General features: G+C 37.1%; 6 protein-coding genes across 9 annotated transcripts; 5 read left to right on the forward strand and 1 right to left on the reverse strand.

Annotated features, from left to right (window-relative positions):
* Positions 1–108: 108 nt before the first annotated feature.
* LOC109853645 (folliculin-interacting protein 1) lies at positions 109–6,480 on the forward strand. The gene is made up of 13 exons (XM_020425952.1): positions 109–196; positions 268–640; positions 1,395–1,596; positions 1,919–2,008; positions 2,104–2,186; positions 2,267–2,346; positions 2,601–2,720; positions 2,805–3,036; positions 3,123–3,455; positions 3,542–3,626; positions 3,798–5,104; positions 5,345–5,816; positions 5,930–6,480. Exons 2-13 carry the CDS (start codon positions 546–548, stop codon positions 6,140–6,142), a joined length of 3,312 nt encoding a protein of 1,103 aa, XP_020281541.1. The 5' UTR covers positions 109–196; positions 268–545; the 3' UTR covers positions 6,143–6,480.
* Positions 6,481–6,708: 228 nt separating this feature from the next.
* LOC109853648 (stabilizer of axonemal microtubules 1) lies at positions 6,709–10,071 on the forward strand. The gene is made up of 13 exons (XM_020425958.1): positions 6,709–6,871; positions 7,000–7,051; positions 7,180–7,239; positions 7,339–7,383; positions 7,526–7,675; positions 7,759–7,948; positions 8,075–8,229; positions 8,390–8,680; positions 8,961–9,150; positions 9,341–9,581; positions 9,668–9,741; positions 9,831–9,889; positions 9,966–10,071. Exons 1-12 carry the CDS (start codon positions 6,849–6,851, stop codon positions 9,860–9,862), a joined length of 1,503 nt encoding a protein of 500 aa, XP_020281547.1. The 5' UTR covers positions 6,709–6,848; the 3' UTR covers positions 9,863–9,889; positions 9,966–10,071.
* Positions 10,072–10,313: 242 nt separating this feature from the next.
* Positions 10,314–12,408, forward strand: LOC109853650 (28S ribosomal protein S29, mitochondrial). Its single transcript, XM_020425961.1, has 6 exons — positions 10,314–10,466; positions 10,722–11,054; positions 11,197–11,289; positions 11,370–11,506; positions 11,576–11,923; positions 12,115–12,408. The coding sequence occupies exons 1-6, from the start codon at positions 10,451–10,453 to the stop codon at positions 12,349–12,351; spliced, it is 1,164 nt and encodes a 387-aa protein (XP_020281550.1). The 5' UTR covers positions 10,314–10,450; the 3' UTR covers positions 12,352–12,408.
* A 111-nt stretch (positions 12,409–12,519) lies between these two features.
* LOC109853649 (protein ref(2)P) lies at positions 12,520–15,816 on the reverse strand. Of its 2 annotated transcripts, none has more exons than XM_020425960.1 (4): positions 15,426–15,816; positions 14,261–14,743; positions 13,592–14,103; positions 12,520–13,323 (listed from the first exon to the last, which is right to left on the reverse strand). In XM_020425960.1, exons 1-4 carry the CDS (start codon positions 15,598–15,600, stop codon positions 13,078–13,080), a joined length of 1,416 nt encoding a protein of 471 aa, XP_020281549.1. In that variant the 5' UTR covers positions 15,601–15,816; the 3' UTR covers positions 12,520–13,077. The 2 variants fall into 2 exon arrangements, with proteins under 2 accessions (XP_020281549.1, XP_020281548.1); XM_020425959.1 differs by having other exon boundaries at positions 14,246–14,743.
* An 893-nt stretch (positions 15,817–16,709) lies between these two features.
* Positions 16,710–21,710, forward strand: LOC109853647 (glutamate receptor 1-like). 3 transcript variants are annotated; one of them, XM_020425955.1, is made up of 9 exons: positions 16,710–17,972; positions 18,436–18,562; positions 18,642–19,135; positions 19,296–19,661; positions 19,823–19,982; positions 20,188–20,396; positions 20,466–20,555; positions 20,711–20,874; positions 21,028–21,710. In XM_020425955.1, exons 1-9 carry the CDS (start codon positions 17,943–17,945, stop codon positions 21,281–21,283), a joined length of 1,896 nt encoding a protein of 631 aa, XP_020281544.1. In that variant the 5' UTR covers positions 16,710–17,942; the 3' UTR covers positions 21,284–21,710. The 3 variants fall into 3 exon arrangements, with proteins under 3 accessions (XP_020281544.1, XP_020281546.1, XP_020281543.1); XM_020425957.1 differs by having other exon boundaries at positions 16,710–17,075; XM_020425954.1 differs by lacking the exon at positions 16,710–17,972 and having other exon boundaries at positions 18,097–18,562.
* Positions 21,711–22,666: 956 nt separating this feature from the next.
* On the forward strand, positions 22,667–26,532 carry LOC109853659 (glutamate receptor U1-like). Its single transcript, XM_020425973.1, has 9 exons — positions 22,667–22,739; positions 22,810–23,300; positions 23,556–23,894; positions 24,084–24,246; positions 24,544–24,746; positions 24,943–25,032; positions 25,124–25,284; positions 25,573–25,669; positions 26,446–26,532. The coding sequence occupies exons 1-9, from the start codon at positions 22,667–22,669 to the stop codon at positions 26,530–26,532; spliced, it is 1,704 nt and encodes a 567-aa protein (XP_020281562.1).
* The last annotated feature ends 823 nt before the right edge of the window (positions 26,533–27,355 follow it).

A 27,355-nucleotide genomic window follows, 5' to 3' on the forward strand; every position in this document is an offset into this window, starting at 1 on the left:
GTAAGAAATACTCGCATCGTACTTTTGAGAAGTCGCATCCCGTTCGGTTTCGCTCCGAGTAACAGCACGTGTCTCCATCTCGTGAAATTTATCGACGTCAACTATCAAGCAGTTCTCAGTCGATATTTGTTAAAAATCTTGAGAAAACCTGTCATATGTGTAATAAAATATTATGCAAACAAAGTCTGCGCATAAGGTATCAAAGACATTCCACAAATAAAAACGAACACAAACAAACGAAATTCAAGAGACTTTTTTTTTTTTTAGCAGGTAAACTCGGGAGGCTCGTCGCGTTCGGTCGCGGTTTGATATCAAACCGCGGCCTCGGTCATGCCGTTCAGGCAGCGACGCCGAGGCAGCGCATTATCTCGAGCGATCATATGACTCCTCCCGCACGTGACTTTATTTACAGTTGACTTACACTCGCGCGGGCGAACATGTACACGGGTGCGGAGCTTCCGCGTGACATGATAGAGACCGCGGGGCACAGGGTCCGACGGATGAGATGCGGTAAACTATAGACTGCGGGCCGTGCGGCTTTTATAATGCCGTTGCTCGATAAACTGCTGTCTCCGGGGAAGAGTAGCGTTGACAGTGACGAGTGCCGAGTGTCCAGTGCGCGAACAGCTGAGAATGATAGGTGAGAGCCTTGAGAGAAACGGCTCTCCGTTACGGAGAACGCGTTTTCTCTTCTACCGAACGTTTGTCCGAGACCAATCTAGAGCTGCTCGCGCGCGCAAGCACGCTCATTCATCATCCGTCATTCACTTCTCCCGTGATCACGTCAACTTTTTTTATAACGCACATAGGTGTTATCCTGATGATTTATCGCTGAAAAAAAACAAGAGTTTTTAACTCTTAAAAAGAAAAAAAGAATATAAGCAAAGCAATGCTGCCTTGTTTGTTATCATGTTGCGTGGCGAGATAAAGATGATTAATCTGCGCGATTCAATCGAAATTTTGATATTGCAGCAAAACGGAAACCGGCCGACGGAGAAAAGTCCAGATTGTATTCCACACAGACACTCCAATTCCCTAACCTGCTTCGCTCGTAGACCATCACTTGGCCCTCCTCTTCCTCCTCGTCCTATCTCTCGACCGGCTGTTTTACCAACGCGACGTTGCTGAGCAATCGCGCGTCACGCGAACGCGCGACTATGCACTCAGCACTTTTTTTTTTTTCACTCGCGAAGAAATAAGATAACGGTTATTTATTATATAAGATTTTTAAATAACGTATACAGGATGATTCAGAATTATTTCGAGAAAATATCTGCAAAATGTTACGGTTGTTAAAAAACAACGTTTACTCGCTCTTACGGAGAGAGTTTGGGGGACACAGAAATAAAACCAAATTCTAAATAAAAATATGCTCTCACAATGTTATATTGTAGGGATTCCGTGTTGCGTCTTGGAGCTGATCAAGTGCGGATCTTGCTATTTCGAGAATGCGAATGGCGCGGTAGAAAACTTCTCTTCGACTCGATGTCTGTGCAGAAGCACCGAAGCAAAAGCGAAACCACCGCTTGCACAGCGGTTACCAACAATGGGGATTGCAAGGCACCCTTTAACGTGGGAAATGCTCGCGATTTCGAGGTAATCATAGAATTTTACAAATTTTTCTTTTCAGTCGTCAAATGTGAAATAAACTTTCTATTTTGCAACACATGTAACATATACAAATATTAACTCTAGATTAATTGTTTTTATTTTACAGTAAAATTTTCGTCTTATTTCTCAACTTTGTTTCTTTTGCTAGTTTATTTTATATTCTTGATATTTTTCTATTTAAAATTGTGAGAAAGAGATTTTTTTTATATCACATACACACATATGTATGTACAAAGTCGATCGAAATTATTTTCAGTTTACATGTTATTGGATATCGCTAATGAAATGTAGCGTCTAAAATTTTTAGCGAGACAAGACAATCGAGGATGACGTGAGCTTGCTGAGTGAAATGGTGTTCGGTACTGTGGCAATGACCTACAAGGGATCATCGTTCAAGGTAGAATAAAATTTTCTTCGGGAACACCGTTGCACGCGCGCGTACAAATTTATTCCGAGATAAATTAATAGAGAGTTTTTGTTTCTCCAAAACAGGTTCATTCAATGAATTCTCCGCCGTGCATTATGTGCACGAAAATCTTTCCGGCAACGGAACATGGCGCGTGGCACAAATCAAAGTAAGCCGTATGTTTGACGTTTATTTTCTATCGAAGAATAATTTTATAGGATGAAAAAGATCATTTGTTTTATCGCTCAGCGAAAGAGCGTCCGACGAAGGATTAGGACGGTCCGTGCACATGGATTCTGCCTCGAGCAACACCAGCGTACGATCTTATCGTAAGTATATATCAATGTTATACATCGTTATTTTTAGAGAAGAGACACGAAACATTTTTTTTTTTTTTTTTTTCAGTTTTTCAACGACATAAACACAACTTTTATTAATCAAAGGCGTGTGTTGATCTTTTAGAATTTAACTGTTCAATTGTAGGCTCTAAAATAATTAGTCCGGAATAAATAAGAATGATAGAAACGGTTAGTACCATAAATAGCGTCAAAATAAATCCTGATTAGAATTTCGATTGTCGCAGTATCCCGACCGAGTTCCGGCAACCTGTCGAGCAACGACTCGCATTCAAGAGTGCGGAAGAGTTCGACGTGCTCAAGCACCGGCAGCGGCTGGGACATAGACATCGCACCGTCGACGGGCAGTAAGTTCACGTCTACCGATTAGAGCGATTGATTGCCGCGGGTAAGAGAGAAGCGCATAGCTCTACGTCGTAACGTTGATCCAGGTTCGCAGTCGCTGGAGAGTAACGGATCGTCCGGCATCGGTAGTCTCAGTAGTTTGCGGAGAAGGTGGTTCCGCGCGGTTTCGACCTCTCTAGGTCGATCGGATTCGGACGACGCGTTCGGGATGCAGCACTGGAGCGAAAACGGGAGCGACGGACGTGACGGATATACGAAACGTCACAAAACCAGGTTGGGTTTGACGATGCTAGTGCGATTGACTCAGGGCCGCGAAAGGTACGCAAAGAATCGTATGTTTTTGAAATAGAAAAAAAAAAAAAGAGTACACAAGATGCGAAACATAATTTGTAATTTGTCAACAGTCAAATACAAGCGCGTCTTTTGGAACACGTGGCGCTCTTGGAAGGTATGTTAAATCGTTTGCGGTATTTCTGCATCGAGACCAGCGGTACGAACAGCGGTTTGAACTGCAAGAGAGTTCAGCTGACTGACAGAATGTGCAGGGCGACGTCTCGATTCATCATTTCGCTGTTGCACGTACTTCTTAATGTCGAAGCCAGTAACCGCACGCCTCTTCTGTGGCACGACGTTTTACTCAACTCCGTGACAGTGAAGGAGAAGTCTAACACTTTGCATAATAGTTTGCAACAGATGTGTCACTTGTTCGACGAGCTTGACACGAAATCGACGAATTTGTGAGTGTACGCAAACGCATCGATTTCAAATTTTTTTTCTCGATAAATGGTTCAATAGTCATTTCGGTATGTGTGCGTTCTTTCAGCTTCTTGAGTACCGTGTTAACCGCTGTGTTGACGTATCATCTCGGTTGGGTGTACACCGTGTTATCTCCGCGAGATCGTCAGATAGTGAGTTGAAAAAATCGCACACAGCGAAGAGAATCAATTATTTGTAAAACGTATAGTTATAACTTAATTTGTATATTACAATTTTGTGACAAACGATATATTAATTGTGAGATATATTAATTGTGTTAATTTGCAGAGAAGGAACTTCATTAGTATTGTCTTGATATTTAGATCGAGAAACTGGGCAACTGGTATTCCTGCAATCCGCTGTGGGCGCAGCTCGGTGATTTGTACGGCGCGTTGGGAAATCCCGTGAAAGTGGCGCATACCGTGGTCGCGGGCGATCCTCGCAAGAGCGATCTGATCAATTCCGTTTTGTCGTTTCTCTCGTATTTCATTCGAAGCGGAACGGTGCGGAAAAGCCGAGAATATCGATGTTCCCGACAGGAAGACGTGGACAAGGCGGTAGATCTGTTGCAACAGGCCCGCAGCAAGCGACCGCATCTGTTCAACAACAGGAAATCGACTCGCGCTTCGAACGATCGCGATGCTTCAACGTACAGATGCGATTCGCGCGTTTTGTCATCGCGCAAATCGTCGACACAATCACCGAACGATGAAAACGCGTCGCGGTATAGCGCGGAACGGCCGAGAATCTCGCGATCGGTCAGTCCGTTGAAGCGCAGCGACACCATAAAATCTGATCTTAGCGCGCTAATGACGAAATCTGCCGAGGTGCCGATGGAGTGCTTCAAGTTTCCGGAGAAGGATTTTCCGTCGCTTGAAAATCGCTACGACGAATCGCGGGACGATCGATCGACGGAGAATAAAGAGGAAAACTCTCCGTCGCAAAGTAAAATAAAAATAGTCATCAACGAAGTTGATTTGCAACAAGATACCGCGTCCAAAGATTGTCAGACGCAGTATCTTTTGCGAGATTTCGAGAAGAAATTGAACATGTGCGACGATGAGCAGAATCTCGCGATCGGAAAGACCGAATTGCTTACTCAATCGGACGTCAACGTCGATCCACTTAAAGTGTACTATAACAGACCGGAGTTGCCGCTGCTCGACGCGGATCGCAGATACGTCGACGAATTTAAGGAATCGCAGGTCTTCTTCACTCTCGGAGGCGAGGACAAGTCCGTCAAGTTGTCGCCCGAGTCGAGATCGCGTCCGAGTAACACTTGTCAGTGTTCTTGCACGTTTACGAGAGTCCCGAGCACGTCGGCGCAACTTCCGGAGGGCGTATTGAGAAAAATCATTCAGCGAAACTTTCCCGAATCGTCCAAGAGCATACAGCCGCCACCAGGAGCAGCGTCCAGGTCAATAGGCTTTTGTCCCAAGTGCAATGGTCAGAAGGGATACGCCTCGGATTACGACGTTAGCAACCAGGTGCTGGAAACGCCGACGAACGCGACGGAAGTGTTGCGCACATGCGGCAGTTCCGAAGGCAACAGAAGCACAAGACTGTCGCGATCGAATAGTCTCGAGGCTCTCATGGAAGCCAACAGCGTCGTAGAGTTGCCGATGCCACAGTTAGTTCGCTGTATCTGTGTACAGTAACGCGTCTGTAAATAAAAAAACTATATATTTCGTACATTTTTTTTTTAAATAAGAGATTAAAAGTAGAAGTCAATTTGACATCATCTATAGTTTTGTTTTTATCTAAACGTTTTTATATAAACGTATTTTATCTCATTATTTTGATAAAGAACATCTCGAGTAATAAATTTATTTTTTTTCTCTCTCTCTTTCTCTCTCTCTCTCTCTCTCAGGTCGAGAAAAGTTACCTCCAACAAATCTGGTTTGGTCAAAGAAACGGAGGATTTCACGAGAACTCTTTTGCGCAGTCGGATAATGAACAACGAAACTAACTTTTTGGATTCGGGATACACGTGGGGTTTGGTGTTACAAGGTGTGACAAAGAAGAAGAAACGTAGAAAAAAGAAAATGATTTCAGAAACCGACGCGATGGACAATGATATTTGCGAGATTGAACCGGAAGAGACGCGGTGGTGGTCGTGCATGCGGGAGGAAGTCACGGCCAGCGTCCGATTTCCGACGATCGATCAGCCGGTCTCTGAAGCGCTTTGCGTGCTGGCTGATCTGGACACATGGCACGTTGGGATCTTATCGAACAACGCACCTTGGCAGAATCCGCCCTTACCGGTCGGGATGTCACGTCTGGTCTCGAATATGTTAGAGTCCTTTGCCTATGTGTGGCGAAAATATCACTCTCCCACTCACGTAAGCTCATGTTGTTTCTTCATCAATTAAAAAACGAGACTCGTCTGATGATTTGTTCACGTTTCTAAATTGTTTCTAAAATAACTAAGCGCGATATCAAACATGCGTTTCAGTGCATAGCGATACTGGAAGCCAAACTGCGAGAGTTATGGTTGAGAAGCGAAGTGTTGGCGGAGATGATGATGTCCGTGGAAGAATGCGACGCCAATGTGAACAGCTTGACCAACGCTCTCGACCTCGACGCAGCTGACATACCGCTTCTACTCGCGGTCGCGACAACTCATTCTCCGGAGATAGCGCAGCGATTCGGTCTTACGTTAACTTGAACACAAACTTTATTCCGAATCGGTTTCGCTTTCTTTGTTTTATCGATAAATATTTCTGAAATAAAATACGCCGCCATGCACGCGTGTACCTGGAAAGAAGTGTTGATGATATTTCGAATACATTATGTAACTTTATACGATAAATGTATATACGGTAATAATTATTAATCGTTTCAGCGTTTATAGCAATAAATCGCATATCTAATGATTGCAGTACTTGATTGTAATGTAATATATGTATTATATGTAATTGAGGTTTTTTATGTAATAACTATATATATATATTATGCTATACGAGAGTTTGCAGTTGTATATTATTCTACATTAATAAAATCCGAATGAGGGCTTTTTTTATATCCTGCTGCGCATTATTTGTGAAATTAAGAATCTCTTATTTACAGGTCAATGAAATTTACGATCGCTTAACAAACGTCACATAATGTTATTATTTTAATGAAACAAGTCACATTTTTGTCATCACACACGCGTGTAAGACGGAGTTTCAATAATGTGAATTTATCTGATTTTTTCGGTTGAAGATTTCACCAACAACGTCACGCGGCCCGGTCATTTCTCACTTTATACTATGTAAAAATTATGACGGTTTAACTAAATTTGTCCCGCTGAATTTTTTTTTTCTGTGACACACATTCAAAGTGAGATACAGCAATATACATGAGACACTGCCGAAACAATTAGAAAAATTATGGAAATCTGTCCCTCTGATCCGTGAGCTGATCATCGCAATAATTCGTTAATTAAATTTTGACACTGCAATCTTATTTTTTTTTTTTTTTTTTATACTCACGAATCCGTGTGTTTTAAAAAAAGTACATGAGTGAGTTTCTTTGTTACAGACCTCGAAGAACGCCGAAACCGTCGATTATCGAAGCGAAAAATAAAATTCGGGTGAGCACTTTGATGTTACGGAAAAAATGATCGTCGCGCGGTGACAATTAAATCTCCCGTGCGCGTATAGTGTCCTATAAGTAAATAATCTGTATTCTTCACTTTTCTCCCCCGGATAAACGCTTTAGCTGGGCCACGATGCATGCTGCAATTGTTGTTGCTGTTGCATACCGCAGCCCGCAGCTTACGTGAGTGATACTTTTTTTTCATCACATTTATTTAAAAAAAAAAAAAGATGTCTGTTTGTATTTCGGATACAAAAAATCAAAGGTAAATAATTTTTACAGAAATATGTGCAACCGGAGGTACCGAAATCCTTCGCGCCCGTTCGTGTAAGTAGTGTGTTCAAAAAAACTTTTCAACTAGAGAGAAACTACAATACTCAAGAATTCAAATTCAAGAATAATATTTTTTTTTTTTTATACCGCACTTATGTTTTTCTCAATCGATCGATGTAACGGCGCGTATGTGCAGTACTATTGGAAATCGAACGTGCCGATGGACAAGAACACAACGTATCGGCTCTCCTACTGGGAAGGTCCTAGAGTCCCGGTCGAACCTATTCGTCCCGAAGACAATCTAACGTGCGGTGACGCAGCAATGTCCGACGAAACGACGCACAAAGTATAGAAACAAGATTTTTTATGTGAATATTATTGTGTATATAAATTTACAAAACTGACTGAATCACATGTGTAATAATCAAGATGAGCTATCTCGGCAACTGGTGCGTAAAGCCGGAAGCGCCGATAACGCCCTGCGAACGACAATGGCTAGGTAGAGGCCCGATGGAAGACATGACGACGAACAAGCGCGATTACTCGTGGAAGTGCGCGCAACGCGCCGAACCCTTCAGGATACGGAACAATTTGTATCTACCCTGCGCCGCTTTATCCGGTTCTCATAATCCTCTTATCGCTATATGATCGCTATCTCACATGTAAAATACAAAAAAAAAAAACGCTTTTATCACTTAACATCGGTGTGAATAACGTAAATCGTCGAAAAAAAAAAAAAAAACAGACGACACGACGTATCGCACAAGTTACTACAAATCCGCCTGCTTGCTTCCGGTGTCCTCTTACGCGCCCGTTAGAAAATATGTGAAATCGGACGTACCGATGGAAGGCTGTACGACGTATAGACTCAGCTATTGGCCCCACCAGATTCCTGCAAGAGTGAGTTTTCAAGCAGCGAAATTTTCGAAACTCCATTTTATCAACCGCAATTTTTTGTTTAATACAAGTAAATTACACGCGATTTTTTTCTTGCAAATATTTTTTCGAAAACTGTTATAAAAAAAATAGCGAAGTGTGTAAAAGATTTTATTTCTATAAGGAGGAACAACCATGGAATCAAAAGAGAGAATATTATCGCCCTGTAGTGCCGATGGACGGATGCACGACTTACAAACTGAGTTATTGGCCGCCGTGCGACGTTACGAAGCCGCCCGAACGTATTATTCATCAGCCGACCGAGAATTTGCTCAACGCCGGTTGCTGTTTCGACGAAAACACTACGTATCGACTCAGTTATTTCGGTTGCGGCGGTGACAGGCCGGATCCTATTCGCCAGCCGACCAACAAGATCTTCTCGGACTGTCCGGTTTCCCACGACACCGTGAATCGAGTGAGCGATCGCAGATTATAAGCTGATAATCTTCTTTCTATCGAGACGTATATGAAATCGCGCTTAAAAAAATGATAACAAAGAATATTTCTATAAAAAACTTGCCTTGACTCCGTCATTTTGACATCGTGTGTAGTAAGACAAGATGGAAAATTTCTTAATTTAAATCACCAAGCGAGATTGTTGTCCAAACAAAATAGATTTTATCTTCACCTTCGACGTATCTTTAAAATTGTTTACAATTAAAGTTTCTTCAATCGATATATCGTTCTCGTCGCAGTTGAGTTACCTGGGCAATTGGTGCGTCAAACCGGAACCACCCTGCACGCCTTGCGAGAGACAGTGGTTGGGCAGAGGTCCGATGCAGGACGAAACTACGCAAAAGTACGATTACACCTGGAAACAGGTAACGCCGCCTGCGCAACAACGACCTGAGAACAATCTCACTCTTTCGCCATTGCCGCTGGAATGTGAGAGCATATCTCATTACATTATCAAATTCGTCAACAAATGCCGCTTTTATACGTATTTTCTTAAAAAGAGAGAAATATAATAAAACTGTTAACAGTTCAATTTTTTATATTGCAAATATACAACTTACCAGAGTTTTTCTTCAAATTAAAAACTGATTAAAAATTTTTTTTCCTTACAAATTTGCAGCCTGCACCGTTCACAAACTGTCTTACATACCGAACGATCACAAACACTTGCTTCCCATCAAATCTTACGCACCCGAACGCAAATATCAGCCGTCCGATGTTCCGATGGAGTCCGAAACTACGATGCGACTGAGTTATCAGCCCGTGGGACCAGTGAACAAAATTGAAAAACCATGGGCTGCAAAATTAGCTTTTCATCGGCCTGTTACTCCCATGGAGGACAATACTACGTATAATCTAAGGTTTCTTCTCTCTCTCTCTCTCTCACAATTTTTCTAATTACTTGTCGAAAACTCGAGCATCTCACAGTTCATGCGATATTTTTTAGCTACATACCACCGGGAACACTCGTCCCTCTGCAAACTTGTTCCGTCTCTTGTCTTCCCGCCAACACTTACAAAAGTAAAATTTCTTCATTAAAATTCTATCTGTAAATATAGGATAACACTTTCAAAAAACTATAAATTTTACCTTTTATACAAATGTTTCAGTACCGTCGCAACAACCTTGTCCCGCATCGTGAAAAATGAAAAGTGAAAAACGTGTATGTGTAAGTAACCACAGATAAAATATTAGGTATATATTCTGTGATTCTTTTCTATTAACATTTGTTAATTTTTTTGCAGAAATCTCTGAGAGATGCAGTAACATGTATACGAAAACAAATGTTTGTGAGATCGTGTGCTTGTAATCACGTGTTCAAATATTAAAAATGTTTATATTTGTCTAACATTTTACATTCTTCTTCATTTTCACCGGTTAGACTTACGTAGTGACTAGTCAGATTCACATCCTGACCGGTCAGAATGTGAACCTAACCGTAACCTAACCCTAACCGACTTAGATGTGAACACCGGTCAGGATGTGAACCTGACCGATATGAACATTCTTCTGTCTGCCATTAGAAGTAGCCAATCGCATTATCGCAATCTAGTGAATTTTAGTGCAGTCCCAGTGCTGCCCAGTGCAAAGAGAAAGAACGAAATGGTGTTCACGCTGTGGTTACCTGACGAAAACTGATTGTATTATAACCTCGACAAGGAGTTTGTAAAAGTAGAAACTATTGTGAAGAATTTCTTGTTTTAATCACATTTGAAAAAAAGACAGCACAATGTCTTTCCGCTTATGTAAGCTTTAGCATGATTTCGGTTTGTCAATCTTCATGTCACAAATAATTGCACAATATAAGACTCTGTATTAATTGCTTTAATCTCCATCAAATAGAGTTGTCTCCGTAAATTTTATTTTTAGTTTATTATTAATCATAATTAATTTAGTTTTAAGTTTTAATGGTGACAATGTAATTAATTACATGTATCAAAAACGATTTTCTTTTATGATTTGTGTGTGTATGAGTGTTGAAAATAAACTGCACATTTCAGATTCAATTTTGAGAAGAATACAGAAAACACATGGTAGAAAGTTCAGTACGGCTGTTGAAGTAAACGAAAAAGAACAAGTGAGCCAAGTATGCTCCTTTCGCACTGTTGAAAACAATCCAGCTAATCATAATGCTGATCACATTGCGAGATTGTATACAATACCACCGGACATTCAGCAACAAGTCTTTCAGTATGGTGGTTTAACTAAAGCATTCAGCGAACAAATCACTACTTTTCAAGAGTGCTCTATACTAGTCAGGCAACCGGCAGTTGAAATTATATCTTACCTGCATCAGACAGATTATACAAGACCTGTCAACAAGTATGTGTTATGTATCCTTTTGAAAAACCAAAAGATAATTCTTTATCGTAATAATTACACCAATTCCAATGTAGTTTATTTTATCAGAGTTATATATAATTTTGCATGTATATTTAACAAAAAGATTTATAAAACCTTAATGGTATTAAATAGATGGTAAATATGGAACAGGAAAAAGTATGACATTAACTCATATATCGCACTATGCTTTTGTTCAGGAATTTATACTCGTTCACACATGTTGGGGTATGTCTCTCTTTATGTCAATGATATACAGTATTATTGGTGCTGAAATTGCTAAAATTAATTGTCTGTCACTTCTTTAGCACGAAATTGGTTTAAATATCCAAAGGAAGTCGCAAATTCATCGTTATCTCCAGGCTGTATAGATCTACCGATTGACGCTGGAGCGTGGCTAAAACATTTCAAATCTCAAAATTTGAAATTACTCTCAAAGTTAGATGTATGTATCGTTTACCTTGTAATATTAATTTTGTCAGCTTTATTTGCACATGTAGTTTGTAATTTGTAGCTCAAAGTATCCAAGGAGTATATATGGAATCAACGCGAATTGACAGCCCAAGGTACACCCATTTTAGAACTCATCGAATTCGGTATAAATCGTCTCAAATACGCCTGTGGCGTAGTGGACGCGCTGATAAAGGAGCTGAAGATAGCCAGCACTGCGGGAAAGTGCAAGACAATGGTCATATCGGATGGATTCAATGCGTTCACATCTAATTACACGCGCGTCCGCGACGAAAATAAAGCGATGGTTTTGCCAGAGAAAATCACGTTGGCGACGCCGTTCTTCAATATTACGCAGGATGACTGGTGCAACGGAGCAGTTGTACTGACAGTAGATGAGAAGGCAAATAAAGTACGCACGATTATTGTATTACGTAATAAGAAAATTTTTCATCTGAACACACAATTAATTTAACCATGTTGATTTACTAAACAAATTAGAAAATATTGTCTTATATTTAATTAAATATTCAGCTTAGAAAATAGTTATAAGATACTGAAGCGATAATTGCGGGTGAAAATTCATAAAAATTTTATTTTTAGGAAAGACGAGAGTCGTATTTTCCCAGATACCTACTCGGTAAAGAAGGCTTCGAGCATTTGGACCCCTTTGTACCCGTTCTGGTCGAAGATTACAACGTTGCTGAATTCGAGAGCATGATGGAATATTACAAAGAACGAAAATGGATAAGAAATATAACGCCCAGCGGGCAGAGAGAAATAGAATTACTCACTAATAAAAATCCGCTTATTTTGAGGACACATTGTGCAGCTTTGTAGAGTTGTAAGTGGACATAAAGATTATATAATAAAACATCTGATGAACGTTTTAGCACACATGTTGATTCATTATATTGGAAAAAAAAACCATAAGATTTTTCTTCAATCTTAAAATTTATGGTTTTTAACAGGACCAGATATCATTTAAAAGAATAGTCAATTTTTATATAATTTTTCACATATGCGTAACTTTATATTAACATAACGAGTACAACACCCAAGTCATAACAATACACTGCGAAAAATTACATATCCGTTACGTCAAAATAGTAATACAAAATTATATCTGTTTCTTTCTCTCCAGGAGCGTGGATCTTGCTTATCTATATTATATGCATTTTGTATGTTGTACACACACGTACAAGTCTGCTACATACATGATGCTCTTTTGCTCGAGCTACATTGCATACGAGCATCATAATCGATAACTATGATTAAGAGAATACATTACGTATGTCTTCAACCCTTAAAAAACGATAAATAATTTATGAACCGTGGTACTTTTTAATTATTATTAAAAATACCATTTACCATATTTATCATCTATAACTATTGAAAAAAAAAGATTAGTGATCGATTACGATAATTTATTGTAATTACCATTACAGTTACTATTATTCCCAGTCTAGAACTAAAAAAAGAAACAAAATAATTGGTTATAATAATATTCGTCGTTTGTCATCATGTATTACATACTATATACTATGCAGTAATTTTAGCTCTGCTTTACTGATTAAATCGCACCGGTTGTAATACGTCTAACGCCTTGCCAATATCGCCGTCTTTCGAAACCAACAAATGGGTGAGCCAACCGCCCTCGTTGGAGAATCCCATGTTTATCATCGTCTCCACAGCACGTTGAATCTTGGGATTAGGATGAAAGAAATCATTTTTTACTTCTTGCGGTAAGGTTGGGTAGATCTGCTTCGACGGTTCTGTTTTCTCTTGTTCTGTCGGTTCGGGTGGCGTAACCTGATATAGTAAGATATTCTAAATATGTGATTTGACGTTCAGTTATAACGATATACAAACTACATGTTTGTGTAACAAAGTATACTTTTTTATTAAATATTCTTTCTATCCTTTTACTATTTCTTTAGATTATTTTATATTATATTGAAATTAAACTTTTAATTCTATTGTTCATATTTATAAACGAAAATGCAATTTTGTTACATGCTTCGTCATATAAAACGTAATAATTATTTAGATTCATTTAGATTAAATGTGTTGGGCGTACCAGATTAGGTGTAGTTCCGTTACTAGAAGATGAAATAGATGACGTGCGACTGACGAGACCTTCGCGTTGCACCATTGTCCATTCCTCTGCTTCGGACGCTTGTTCAGTAGGAGCTGTAGGAGTTAATGTTGACGCTGTCGCTGACGTCGACGCTGTTGCTAATGTCGTTTCTGTCGCTGCCTCAGTAGTTGTTGCCACTGTTGTGGCTGCTGACACTTCTTTCTGTGATGCGTCATTCGTCGAACAAGCAGCCTTCTTATCTCCAATGTCATCACGTAATTTCTTTCCCTCACCTGGGAACTTTTTAATGGACGTTTCTTGTGTCGAGGAAGCAGTACGTTTCTCAGGTTTTGGCGACTTTGTTTTGGACTCGGTCTGGTTGCTGCTGCTAGCAGCAGGTTTGCGATTATCTATGATGACAAGATTGTGGCGCGGAAGATAAGTGATATTATCTTGGGAATCTTCCGTTGCTTCGGTTGCAGCCTCAGCGGACCAATCAAAAAGTCTCTGGCCTATAACGGGACACATAATACAACTTATATCAGAATGTAAGTTAAGTTAAAGAATTTATATTATATGTATTACATATGTATGTTAAAAAACAAATATTCAGAACGATGCTATGATACGATGAATATGATAAAATAATATTACCAAAGGAAAATGTACCGTCTATATAGCCCCAACGAGGAAAGTGACGGCCATGATCACCACCAAGAAAATCATCAAAATGAAAAGAATGACCAGAATGGTGTGACTTGTGTTCTTCTCTGCAATGTTTCTTCAAGAAACTTCGCACACGATGAGAGAGTCGACGACCTTCACGACTGGACCATTTAATTGGTTCTGTCATACGAACCATGTAATGTTCCGCATGTGTTCCAAGCATCATACATTCAGTGCAAAGATCATAATCTGGACACTGCATGCATTTAAAGCGAAAACCATGTATATCCTTATTACATCCGTCGCAAACCACACCAGGGTGCAGTACTTTTTGTAACTGTGACATATCTAGTGGTTCTCGCTCAGCTTGTAATACAATATACAGTTTCAGGATAGGGGAGGTAGAAGTTTCGTTTCGGGATGTTTCATCCAGTGCAATCTCCAGTTCCTCATTGGTTGATATAATAATATTTTCCTTTTCCGCATCTGAAATCATCAAAGGAAGATTTAAGTAAGTTATGTATCAGAATTCTGATTTCTAATTACTACCAAAGTAATGTTTAATGCATTTATGAACAATTAAGTTCTTAGTATAATTCTTGTAAAATTCAAAATTATAAAATCTAATTGTGCAATAATCTACCAAATGTATTTGTTGTAAATCACAGTTACACTTGAACAAAAAATTGAACTTTTGTAATGGAAATCACTAATTTTGATTGCATATTAACAACTTGAGAAGTAATTTTTATATGACCTTACAATGCTATCTAAAGTCACATTACATTGCTATATAATGCAATTAAAATGTTATATGGAATATTTTTCTTGGAAATATTTTATATATTTATTTCCTCAAGATAATTGATTACTTAGAATAAAACATCTTATATATATTGTGACAGACACAAAAAGTGTCACTCATATAAGGCGGACGTGACACTTTTTTGTGTCCGTCACAATATAAATCATGTATAAGAGTAAACATTTTAAATGTTTCAATGTAAAACAAGACAAAAAATTCAAGTATATATAATGATAAGGTTTTTGCGATGGAGAATCAATTGTGCTTATCTATTATTGAGTTTTATTAATGAGATTACCAACAGCTGTCACGTTTTATCAGCGAACTGCTCAAAAATTAAAAAAACAAGAACATCGGACTCACCTTTCCACATAACGTTGAAATGTTTTCCTCGCAGTTCCGGGAACACAATTTGCAGCTTTTCACGCAGATACAAAAAATTTATCGCGACATCGGCGTCGATGCAGAATCTGCGTATTTCCGTGCTAGACGGATCCGCCTCGTTTACCAAATACGCTTTGAAGTTCAGCTTGGACATTTTCTTCAGCTTCTTGTCACTACGCTTTACTAATTGTTGAAAATCAAGGAATGTCGAAGGAAGTCAAACGATATCGAGGAAATGTCGCACAATCGACGCGCACTCCGTGAAGGTTTGTTCTTATTTGATGAGCCAACGAGATCGTCACTTGCTTTTATACGCGATCGATATTTACATACGATTTATCATGGCGGCGCAACAATGCGCAATACACACTAAGCCTTACTCACTTCCGGCGTCACCGCACATGAAGTCAATTGAGCGTTGCTGGCAATTGTCTTGAGCCAATATTTCTCGATAATTTTTATTTTACTTGTAACTTCAAATTAAAACATGTCGATGAGAAACATTTTATTTATGATATAAGGTTACTTCAATAGCGAGATGTAAGAAAACGAAGTTCTGCTTAAGCGATGATTTGAACAAAGGAAAGCGCGGCGCCATGTTTGAATGAGACTGCTTATTTTGACTGGCGATCGCGATAATTATTGTAAGAATGATTCACGACGCTAGCGGCAGCATCGTTTCAACTTGCGCAACAGTTACGTCACACGTTTTTCATTAATCAATTTTTCGAGTTTAAACTAATTAAATTTTTACGTTGAACGCTCTCAGAGTCTCTTGACTTATTTCTTACAAGAGTTTTAAAAGATATTTAAAATAGAATTAGGAACAACACAAAAGCTGACCATTACGAGCAAAAACAGTTTGTCAAGGTACAAAATTCTTTTTTTTTTCAATAAACTGATCCATTTGTTGATCGTATTGGTCTACCTTTGCTGTTTCTGATTTTATTTAAGAAGAGTTTTTATTGATTTGTTAAGATAGAATGTCTAAAAGAAAGTGTAATGTATTTTTTAATGAAAAACAAGATGTCAAATTTTCTCTAGGATAAAGAAGAAACATATATTAAACAAATGAAAAATATTAAAAAAAAATAAAAATAGTGGAGTGACTTTTAAAAATACGTAATTTGTTACCACAATTCTTGTGTAAAAAATGTTTCCGATTATTCACTAAATGTCAACATTGTTATAACAATACAAATGAATATATAGACAATTTAATTAAAAACTACTTTATACGCAAAATTTAATTAAAAACCACTTTATACGCAAATATGTGTATTTTTTCTTTCTCTCGGAGGAACAAGATTTATTCGTTAAACATTTATATTATTTTGCAGGAGACACTCGGAAAGTATCGCCGAGTACGTAAGAATCTAGAATCGTCTAGAAAGTAACGGCGAAAGGTGCGTTCACTCGCGGTTATTTTGTAAGCATGACGTGGAGAGTCACGTTTTCCAGACTTGTCTGTCGACGGGACGTACGCGTATAACTTTGCGCGCATTACACAAAAAATAAAATAACGATAAGCCGGCGATAAGAACAATGAACAACGCAGCGTTTTGCTATTATCGACAAATGCGTGACACTTTGACGATAGAAAAGCAGCATTAGTGCATTACTATTAACGTGTGTATTAACGTGAAAAATTTTTTAAATAACAGATCCATCGTTCTAGAATTATCAAGGCTAGTCATTCGCACGACCGCAGTGTTCACCGAGTCACTCACTGACACTTCGTTACAAAGCTAAATTGAAGACCTCCAGCGCTCTCGACTCTATCGATCGATGAATCATCTCGTATGCAAATTTATGCGCTCCGAAAAATTATTCTAAGCAGATTCACGTGTATATGTATTAAAGTAGTAGTATTATTTATTATTAGATGTATCACTTTTTCTTGCTTTTAAAAAATTACCGTCTCTTCTTGACATAATTGATGTTCAAAACTTATTTATGAAACTTATTTATGAAGCAAGAGAATTACATTGCAAATATTTAACAAATTTTGTATACGTATGTAATGCGAGTATTTGTGATGATTTTACTTCGTGAGATTTTTGACGGAAATGAAGGAGGATCATATTTTATATACGATTGTATTGTCTGTCAGCCGACACATATCGCAATATGGCATTTATTCCGACGCAAACAGCAGTTTGAGATGAGATCGGTTAATCGTTTCTAATCGTAATATTCTAATGGAACTGATATTGGTCGTCACGTGTTTGTAGAGTACATCTAATGTATTATAAATTGAAATGTGCACTTTCTATATTGGCGTGTCAGGATCGGATGTGAAGCGTGAGTTGCTACGCTTCGAGATTTTGAAATTTGTACACTTGATTCGGAGTTTGGCGACAATTAAAAAAAGAAAATAAACGGTTAAAAATGAAACGGAATTGGCAAGACGGAAAGTTCGTTTTACACATATGTTTACATCCATGTGTTATCTTTGCTGTGAGACTGACTCACCTGATAATCTAATCAAACAAAATGAAACGCGGTTTGAATTTATCAAATCATGTAAGTATTGTTTTGACACTAGTTTATCGTATTATCAAATTTTTCTGATTTGAATTTTTTTGTAATAACTAAAAAAATTACGTGTTACATTTGACACTAAATGCATTTATTTCCAGAATTGATCGACCGTTTGATAGAAAACAATGTTTAAGACACAATGTGTGACAGTTTTCAATTTAAATCGACAAAATAAAAAAAATTTATAATCCAATCTGCAAAATTCGTTCGCGAGTCTCTTCGTTTGTTACTTTCCACTATTCCGCGATATACCTACATCCCTGCATTATCACCGCATTACTTAATAAAAAATATATTTGTTTCACTTTGCACGGAAATTTTATACGTTTCGTTGTTTTCCATTGGTCCGTCTCGTTACAAACCCTCGATCATTCAGCAACGACACAAAATGAAATTGCTTCCTTTTTGTCTGATATGCCCAATGTTAATTTTTGTGCTCGCACAGTCAAAAAATCGAACTATGCATTTTAACATCAACGTCTTCGTCGAAGTGATACTGGACATTCGGAAATTTTATTCCGCCGCGACTGTCGTATTCGCCCATCCCGGAGACGAGTACGGCGACTACGGAGGTCAGTTCGAATTACGGGATATTTTTTGATTGATCGCAAAATATTGATTGCTTCTGTTAAATTTCTGAGATTGTTGCAGATTTAACAATTACGCACTTGGTGCATACCTCCTCCAAGTTGTTGGGCAAGCACTACGTGGTGACTTTGGACGTGCACTTCAGAAGACTGTGGAGATCTCTCAGATACTATCATCGAATAGTTCAGCCCATTGTTATTGTTATTATGCCCACTTTCGAGTCGTATTTGGAATTTAAGAAGGCAACCGATACCTATCCCATGTCTTTTCCGGTGTGGTTCGTGCTGTTTCTCTTCACACCCGGCAACGACACGCACGATCATTGCCAGAATCCGATAGGCAATCCGTTCAACTTGCGATACGACACGCAGATGCTGGTATTGTGTAACAGAGCGGACATCCTGCAGGAATGGTACTCGATCAAGGGCAGAACTACGAGGATCTTCGATGTGGCGAAATGGGAAGATGACAAAGGATTTGTTCCCTTGACAAAACTATCTCTTTACGATCGCAGAAAGGATCTGAACGGAACTGTTCTGCGAACCGTCACAGTTAAGGTACGATAATAAATATTTTAATTACTAAGATAATTAACTACATGAAGTGTTCACTCGACGCTTAAAAGAAGCAAAATAAATATAATTTTTCTTATCAAATAAAATTGTTGTTCCAAGTTTACACTTGCTAAGAAGAAATACCACCTAAAAACAACTATAGGAAAAATTTGCGATTTTCTATGTGGATCGAAATCAGGACGTGCCAATTTCATCGACGTTCGGCGGGAACTACGTGTCCAGTTTGTATGGAAAAGTATTGGAAGAGCTTACGCAGTCTCTCAATTTTACTCTGGACATCGTATCCGAGGTGAATGAGCACGGAATGTGGAATCCTCAAAATAAAACCTGGTCCGGAGCGATAGGCGAGATAGTGTCGGGTCGCGCGGATTTTGCCATCGCCGATATGTCGATGACGAGCCTCCGAGTGCGCTACGTCGACTTCACATTGCCTCTGATAATATCCAAGAGCAGCCTCTTTTTCAAGGAACCGGAATTATGCGGTGTCAAGTGGTTCGGTTATTTCCAGGTATTAAATAGCGATTGATACATTTAACTGTCTTCTCGTTTAATCTCGTATAGAATTCTCTTATTTCTCAAAAATCGAGTTTATTCAAATATGTGTAATTCAAACTTAACTCAGTCTCATAAGTAACAATGTTTCTTCCTTCTCATTCGATTGTGTAACAGACTTTTCATATACACACTTGGGCTGCGATTATTACCGTAATCGCGAGCACGCCGATCCTGTTGTTCTTGATGAAATTATGTAGCAAATCTCAAGATAATTCGAATCTTTCTGACAATTTCCTCTACATTTGGGGTATCTTCTGCCAGCAGGCGCTTATAGGTATTATATATACTGCTAGACAATTTAGCAACGTTTGAAAAGAATATTTTATATATAGTATTCCTTAATCAAATATTCACGAAATATTTTTCTCTCTCTTTCTTTTGCAATTTTACTTCTTTTGCTGAATTATTATATTATGTAAGAAAAATCAAACAAAATGTGTTATGTTACAACTGCATGTACATCTGATCTTCCGCTTTAGAGTTTCCAAAATATTCGTCGCTGCGAGTCGCTTACTTCACAATATTTTTAACGGCAATATTGATAATGGCGTACTATTCAGCGGCTTTAGTTTGTTTTCTGACGTCGTGCGCTCACGTTTTGCCTTTCCGAACAATGGACGAGTTTCTCAACGACGGTACTTACAAATTAATAGTCCCACGCGGCGGTTCCGATTACGACGTAGTTGCTGTGAGTTTTATCAAACATGATCAGTTTATCATCATTTGATAATTTTTACAAGAAGATTTTGCGTTTCAGGCTTCGTCAGAATTTTACTCAGTAAAAATGATGACGGTAATGAAGCAAGAATCCGAACTTCCGATGTCTTTAATCGACGGCTTCGTACAAGTATGATATTTATTATATTAGTTTTTTTGTATCGATAATATACCAATGATATAATTTCTCAATGACAATGCAATTTACATTGAGATAAAAAGTTTTATTCAAAGAATAATAGAGTTAATGTAATTCATTATTTATTCGTTACATTCACTTTTCAGTTATGTACTGAAAAGAAAGTGGCTTATTTTGTGCTGAACGCTTTGAAGAAAAGCGTGGAGATGAGGATTCCGTGTAAACTATCTAGTATTAGCACGGAAAAAATAGATAACCTGGGACTGGTTCTCTCGAAAGACAATCCGTACACAGCCGTGATAAATTATCAGTATGTGTCGTAAAATAATTATAATTTACATTTACATTTTTTGTCACATAACATTTCTTGTTTGATTTGCTTGTTTGATATTTAATTTATTTGATGGACACCTTTCGCAAGTGTCTTTTTTAGTTCGAGTGTAACAGATATCGTGTGTTTCAGTTTGCAGAAATTTTTGGATAACGGCATGATGATGCGCTTAAAAGATATGAAATATTTAATGCAACAGGTCGAAAATAAAGCTTACGAGCCGGTTCATGTAATTAGCGTTGTTCCAATATTGGCGATCCTCTGTGGAGGCATTATTTTAAGTGTCATTGTACTAATTATCGAAACCACTTATTACCGATACAAGAAAACGAAACTTCAATCGAGAATTTTTTATCGTTCAAGAAAACGACCGTTTGTGAAGAAATAAGAATAAAAGTTGTTTGACACTCTCTTTCTCGCGATTCTATGGACAAATTTCTGTACTTTTCTCTTAAGTAGTGAAACAGCAACAACTTCTATATAAATATAAGCCGCTAATAAATATCTATCTTGCAACTTGACTCAAAGTAAACATCAAAGTAAAGTAGCTTTTTACAGCGCTTGATATATTTAATCGACATATGACAGTTTGAGGTGAGATCAGAATATCTCTATTAATTGTTTTTTTGTTCTTTTTATATGTAGAATATTTACGTAGAATATCGACGCGGTTACACTTACGTAGTACAAGTTTATCGATATATATATGCAAGTCATGTTCACTTTATCGAGAAGGAGACAGAAACTTCTTTGTATCGATTTTTGTTACTATATATGTATGTAACCAAGTTTTCCGTCTCGCTCGCACCGAATAAAAACAAGTACATGGTTGTAATAAATTTAAATTTTCTGGAACCATCGCGCTATTATTGACTGACACCACATCCCATGTACAAAAACAACAGTAATTTTCTAATGGAACTGATGTCATTCACTACGCATTTGTAAAACGTACATATCTATTGTGTGCGATATTATATAAATTAAAATGTACACTTCAAACATTAACACAGCAGGATCGTACATAAAATGCTTCGATACGGGGATTTGGAAATTTGTTGACATACTAATTAATTGACAATTGCAAAAAGATAGAGTGGAGATGTGGTTATGCGCTATTATATTTACATCCGTATATCTTGCTCTGAGTGACTCTGACGCGGTAATCTAATCCAAAAACACAATAAATCTCATTTCACTCAGTATTTACAACTTTAACAATATATGAATTTTTACACATTACAGTATCAAATTATTTAATTTTTCTGGTTCAACCTTTACTTCTGATAACTAAACATTACGTTACTTATGATACTTGCACATTACGTTTTGACACTATATATAAATACACGAATTTCCAGACTTAAGACAAATTAATCATTTAGTATAAAAATATTCTCAAAACGCGCAAAAACGTAGTTTTTAATTTCAAATGATGTACATAACACAAAAAACTATATTTGCGTTTTCTTTCAGCTAAGGATCCTCCGAATCTTTCATATTGCAATTCTATTTCTCGATACGCACCTACGTCCCTGCACTTACCCCCGCATTGTTCAGTAGAGAAGTATTTATTTCACTTCGCGGAATGTTTACTCATTTAGTCGGTCTTTATCGGTCTCTGCCGTGCGCTACTACACACTCATATATTTTAGTTGACGTTAAAATGAAATTATTTCCGATCTATTTAATGTGCCCAATGCTACTTGGTTTCGCAAATGCAAAAAATCACAATATCCATCTTAACTTCAACGACTTTGTCGAAGGAATAATGGATATTCGGAACTTTTATGGCGCCGCGACTGTCATATTCGCTCATCCCGGAGAATACGGCGGATATGGAGGTCTGTCACGATAATTTTTGATCGATCAGAAAATAATATGTCGTAATAACNTTTATTGCAATTGTTGTAGATTTAAAAATCATGCACTTAGTGCATTCCTGCTCGAAGTTATTACACCAGCGCCAAGTAATGACTTTGAACGTGCACTTCAANAAAATGTGGAGATCTCTCAGATACCAAAATCGAATAGTGCAGCCCATTATTGTTGCTATTATGCCCACTTTCGAGTCATATTTGGAATTTAAGGAGGCAACCAAAACCTATCCCATGTCTTTTCCGTCGTGGTTTGTGCTGTTTCTNTTCACACCTGACAACGATGCGCACGATCATTGTCACTATCCGATAGGCAATCCGTTCAACTTGCGGTTCGACACGCAGATGCTAGTATTGTGTCACAATGCGAGTATCCTGCAAGAATGGTATTCGATCAACGGCAAGACCACGAAGGTCTTTGATATTGCGAAATGGGAAAATGACAGATTCATTCCCTTGACAAAACTAGCTTTTTACGATCGCAGAAACGATTTGAACGGGACTGTTTTGCGAACCGCCACTGTCAAAGTGCGAAAAAGCAATTTAATAAGTAAAATAACTAATAGATAAGAAATATTAGAAAAAAAGTATACAATTTTTTCGTACACAGAAAGAAATAATATTTTTTTAATATTGTTATATACTAAGCTGTGTAAAACATTTCTATTAAGTTTATACTTGTGTGTTAAAAAGTAAAATTAATTGGTACTCATAAATATATATACGTAATTGTTCTAAATACAAATATTCTATATGTAAAACTTGATTTGATCGAGTTTTTAGGACATGCCGATGTCGAGCAAGTACGTCGGAAAAACTGAAAACTTCATAGCCAAATTGTTCGAAAAAGTAGTGGAAGAACTTACACATACTCTCAATTTTACTCTCGATATCGTATCTGACATGGAGGAGCATGGAATATGGAATCATCAAAATGGAACTTGGTCCGGAGTGATGGGTGAGATTGTGTCGGGTCGCGCAGATATCGCCATCGCCATTATGTCGATGACGAGTCTTCGAGTGCGCGATGCGGATTTCACGCTTCCTTTGGTAATATCTAAGGTCAGTTTCTTTTTCAAAGATCCGGGAATGTGCGACGTCAAGTGGTTTAGTTATTTCCAGGTATTAAATATTAATTAATGTGTTTATTTAATATTATCTTCATTCGCTTATATAATGTTTATATTTATGTGATCATATCAATTTAATTCTTTTTATATAATTTATCTCTATGAAGCAGAATTAGTCATATATTCGAACTTAATTTAGTTAAATTACTAACTTTGGCATTTCTCTTTGATTGTCTACTAGACTTTTCATATACACACTTGGGCTGCGATTATTACTGTAATCGCGATTACACCGATTCTGTTGTATTTGATGAAAGTGTCCTTCAAATCTCAAAATAGATTGCAACTGCTTTCTGACAATTTTCTCTACATTTGGGGTATCTTCTGCCAGCAAGGACTTATAGGTAATACAATAAAAACTTTATTGAACATGTATACATATGTATAAGGTGTTCCGCAACTACTATATTTCCTTTTACCAGTAGATCATTGTAAGACAAAAATCCTAATACCAAAATGTCGAAGCTATAATATTTTTTGAGTAGGAAAACTAAAAAAAAACAACTAAACTTTTCACAATACTACTTTACTTCATATACACTTATTCAAAAGTCAAATAAATTTATTGTGTATATAAAATATGTACATTTTTTTCAAATATATAAAAAACTTACACTTATAAATTTGATTTTGTGCTCCAGAATTTCCAACATGTTCGTCAATGCGAATTGCGTACTTCACGATATTTGTAACGGCAGTATTAATAATGGCGCATTATTCAGCGGCATTAGTTTGTTTTTTGACGTCATGCACTCATATTTTACCTTTTAAAACAGTAGACGAATTGATCAAAGACGGCTCATACAAATTAGTAGTTCAACGCGCCGATTACAACATATTTGTTGTGAGTTCATGTAATAATCAACATACCAACTATTACACTTCTGTTCTATAACAATTGAAGCTAAGGCTAGTGCATATGACATATTGTAATATTAAACTAGTGCACCTATATATAATGTCTGCCAAGTAATTCAGTATGTATTCAGATATTCAATGTATTAATAAGTATTACGTTACAAGAGAATTTTGTATTTCAGACTTCGAATGAATCTTTCTCAAAACAAATGATGAAAGTAATAAAAAATGAAAGCGACCTGCCAGCGTCCATAATTGATGGTTTCATGCAAGTACAATCACTATTGTCGTATCAATGTGTCGTAGAATTAAAAAACTTAATCATTGTATAATTATTATTTATTCGTTACGCGCACTTCCTAGATATGTACCGAGAAAGTTGCTTATTTGGTGCTGAACGCTTTAAAGGAAAACATGGAGACGAAGATTCCATGTAAACTATCTAGTATTAGCACGGAAACAATAGATAACATAGGAATTGTTCTTTCTAAAGACAATCAATACACAGGCGTAATAAATTATCAGTACGTGTCATAAAAAGGATACTTACATTGTATCATGTATATTTTGCACATGTGTGCATGTTTAACTTCCCTTATAGAAATTTATTATTGATACGATCACAATAATACTTTTTTTAGGTAAAAATTCACTGCTAATTATTGCTTTTATCAAGTTCGGAAGCCTTATCAGTGTTGAACACTGTTTTTATTATTTAAAACAAATGTTTTGGCTGTAATAAATTTGTGTGCTCTTTCATTTACAGAATTATCGTATTTATCATTCCAAATAACAGAAATCGTGTGTTTCAGTTTACAGAAATTCTTGGATAACGGCATGTTAATGCGCTTAAAAGATATGAGATCTTTTATGCAAAAAAGCGAACACAAGGCTTACGAACCAGTTCATGTAATTAATGTAATCCCAATACTGGCAATTCTCTGCGGAGGCATCATATTAGGTGTCATTATACTAATTATAGAAACGATTTATTAATATATTTATTAATATACTTATTAATATGCAAAAAATAAACTGTATTCAAAGAGTGTATTCTATTGTTCAAGAAAAAGTCGGTAATAAAGAGCTGACAATCAAAACAATTATTTGAAACGCACAATTGTTTGTACTGTACTGTTTGCCTAACAATAAGTAGTAACAGTTAGAAGTAATAGTAACAGCTCCTATCTATATTATATGATGTTACAAAATAAAAAAACCGATAAAATTAATAAACAGCATTAAATAATGATGTAAAAAAGAAGAACATACTTGATTCTACTACAGAAATTCTAATGCTTGCACTTTGTTTTCTTCAATTTTGTACAGTCGTAAAACACTTGTTTTGTACAAACATATTTACATCCCTGCATTATCTCCGCATTACTCACCAAAGAACATATTGGTTTCACTTTGCACAAAACTTACACACGTTTTGTTAATTTCCACTGATTCATTGTGTTATGAACCATCATTTAGCGACGATATAAATGAAATTGCTTTCTAATATTCTAATGGAACTGATGTCATTCGCTACGCATTTGTAAAACGTACATACTTATTGTCCGATATTATATAAATTAAAATGTGCACTTCCACCATTACCACGGCAGGATCGTATATAAAATGCTTCGTGCCTAGGAATTTAAAAATTTGTTGACATACTAATTAATTGACAATTGCAGAAAGATAGAATGGAGATGTGGGTATGCCACATCCCTATTATTATATTCGTATGTCTTGCTCTGAGTGACTCTGACGCGGTAATCTAATCCAAAAACACAATAAATCTCATTTCACTTAGTATCTACAACTTTAACAATATATGAATTTTTACACATTACAATATAAAATTATTCAATTTTTCTGGTTCAACCTTTATTTCTGATAACTAGACATATGTAACTTATGATAATTGTACATTACATTTTGACACTAAATATACGTATTTTTAGACTTAAGAAAAATTAATCATTTAGTTAAAAATATTTCCAAAACGCGCGAAGAGGTAATTCTTATTTTCAAATAATGTACATAACACAAAAAACTATATATTCGCGTTTTACTTCAGCTAAAGTTCCTCCAAATCTTTCATATTGCAATTCTATCTATTTCTCGATACGCACCTACGTCCCTGCACTTACCCCCGCATGGTTCAGTACAGAAGTATTTATTTCATTTCGCGGAATGTTTTGTTCATTTAGTCGGTCTCTATCGGTCGCGCTAATACAAACTCGTATCCGATCTTTTAGTTGACGATAAAATGAAATTATTTCCGATCTGTTTAATGTGCTCAATGCTACTTGGTTTTGCAAATGCGAAAAATCAAAGTATGCATCTTAACTTCAACGACTTCGTCGAAGGAATACTGGATATTCGAAATTTTTATGCCGCCGCAACTGTCATATTCGCTCATCCCGGAGAGTACGGCGGATATGGAGGTTTGTCCTAATGTCACAATATTTTGTGATCGATCAGAAAATAATATGTCGTAATAACATTTATTGCAATTGTTGTAGATTTAAAAATCATGCACTTAGTGCATTCCTGCTCGAAGTTATTACACCAGCGCCAAGTAATGACTTTGAACGTGCA

Source organism: Pseudomyrmex gracilis, unplaced genomic scaffold (assembly GCF_002006095.1).
Source record: "Pseudomyrmex gracilis isolate BER0280 unplaced genomic scaffold, ASM200609v1 scaffold_52, whole genome shotgun sequence".
Lineage (NCBI taxonomy): Eukaryota > Metazoa > Arthropoda > Insecta > Hymenoptera > Formicidae > Pseudomyrmex > Pseudomyrmex gracilis.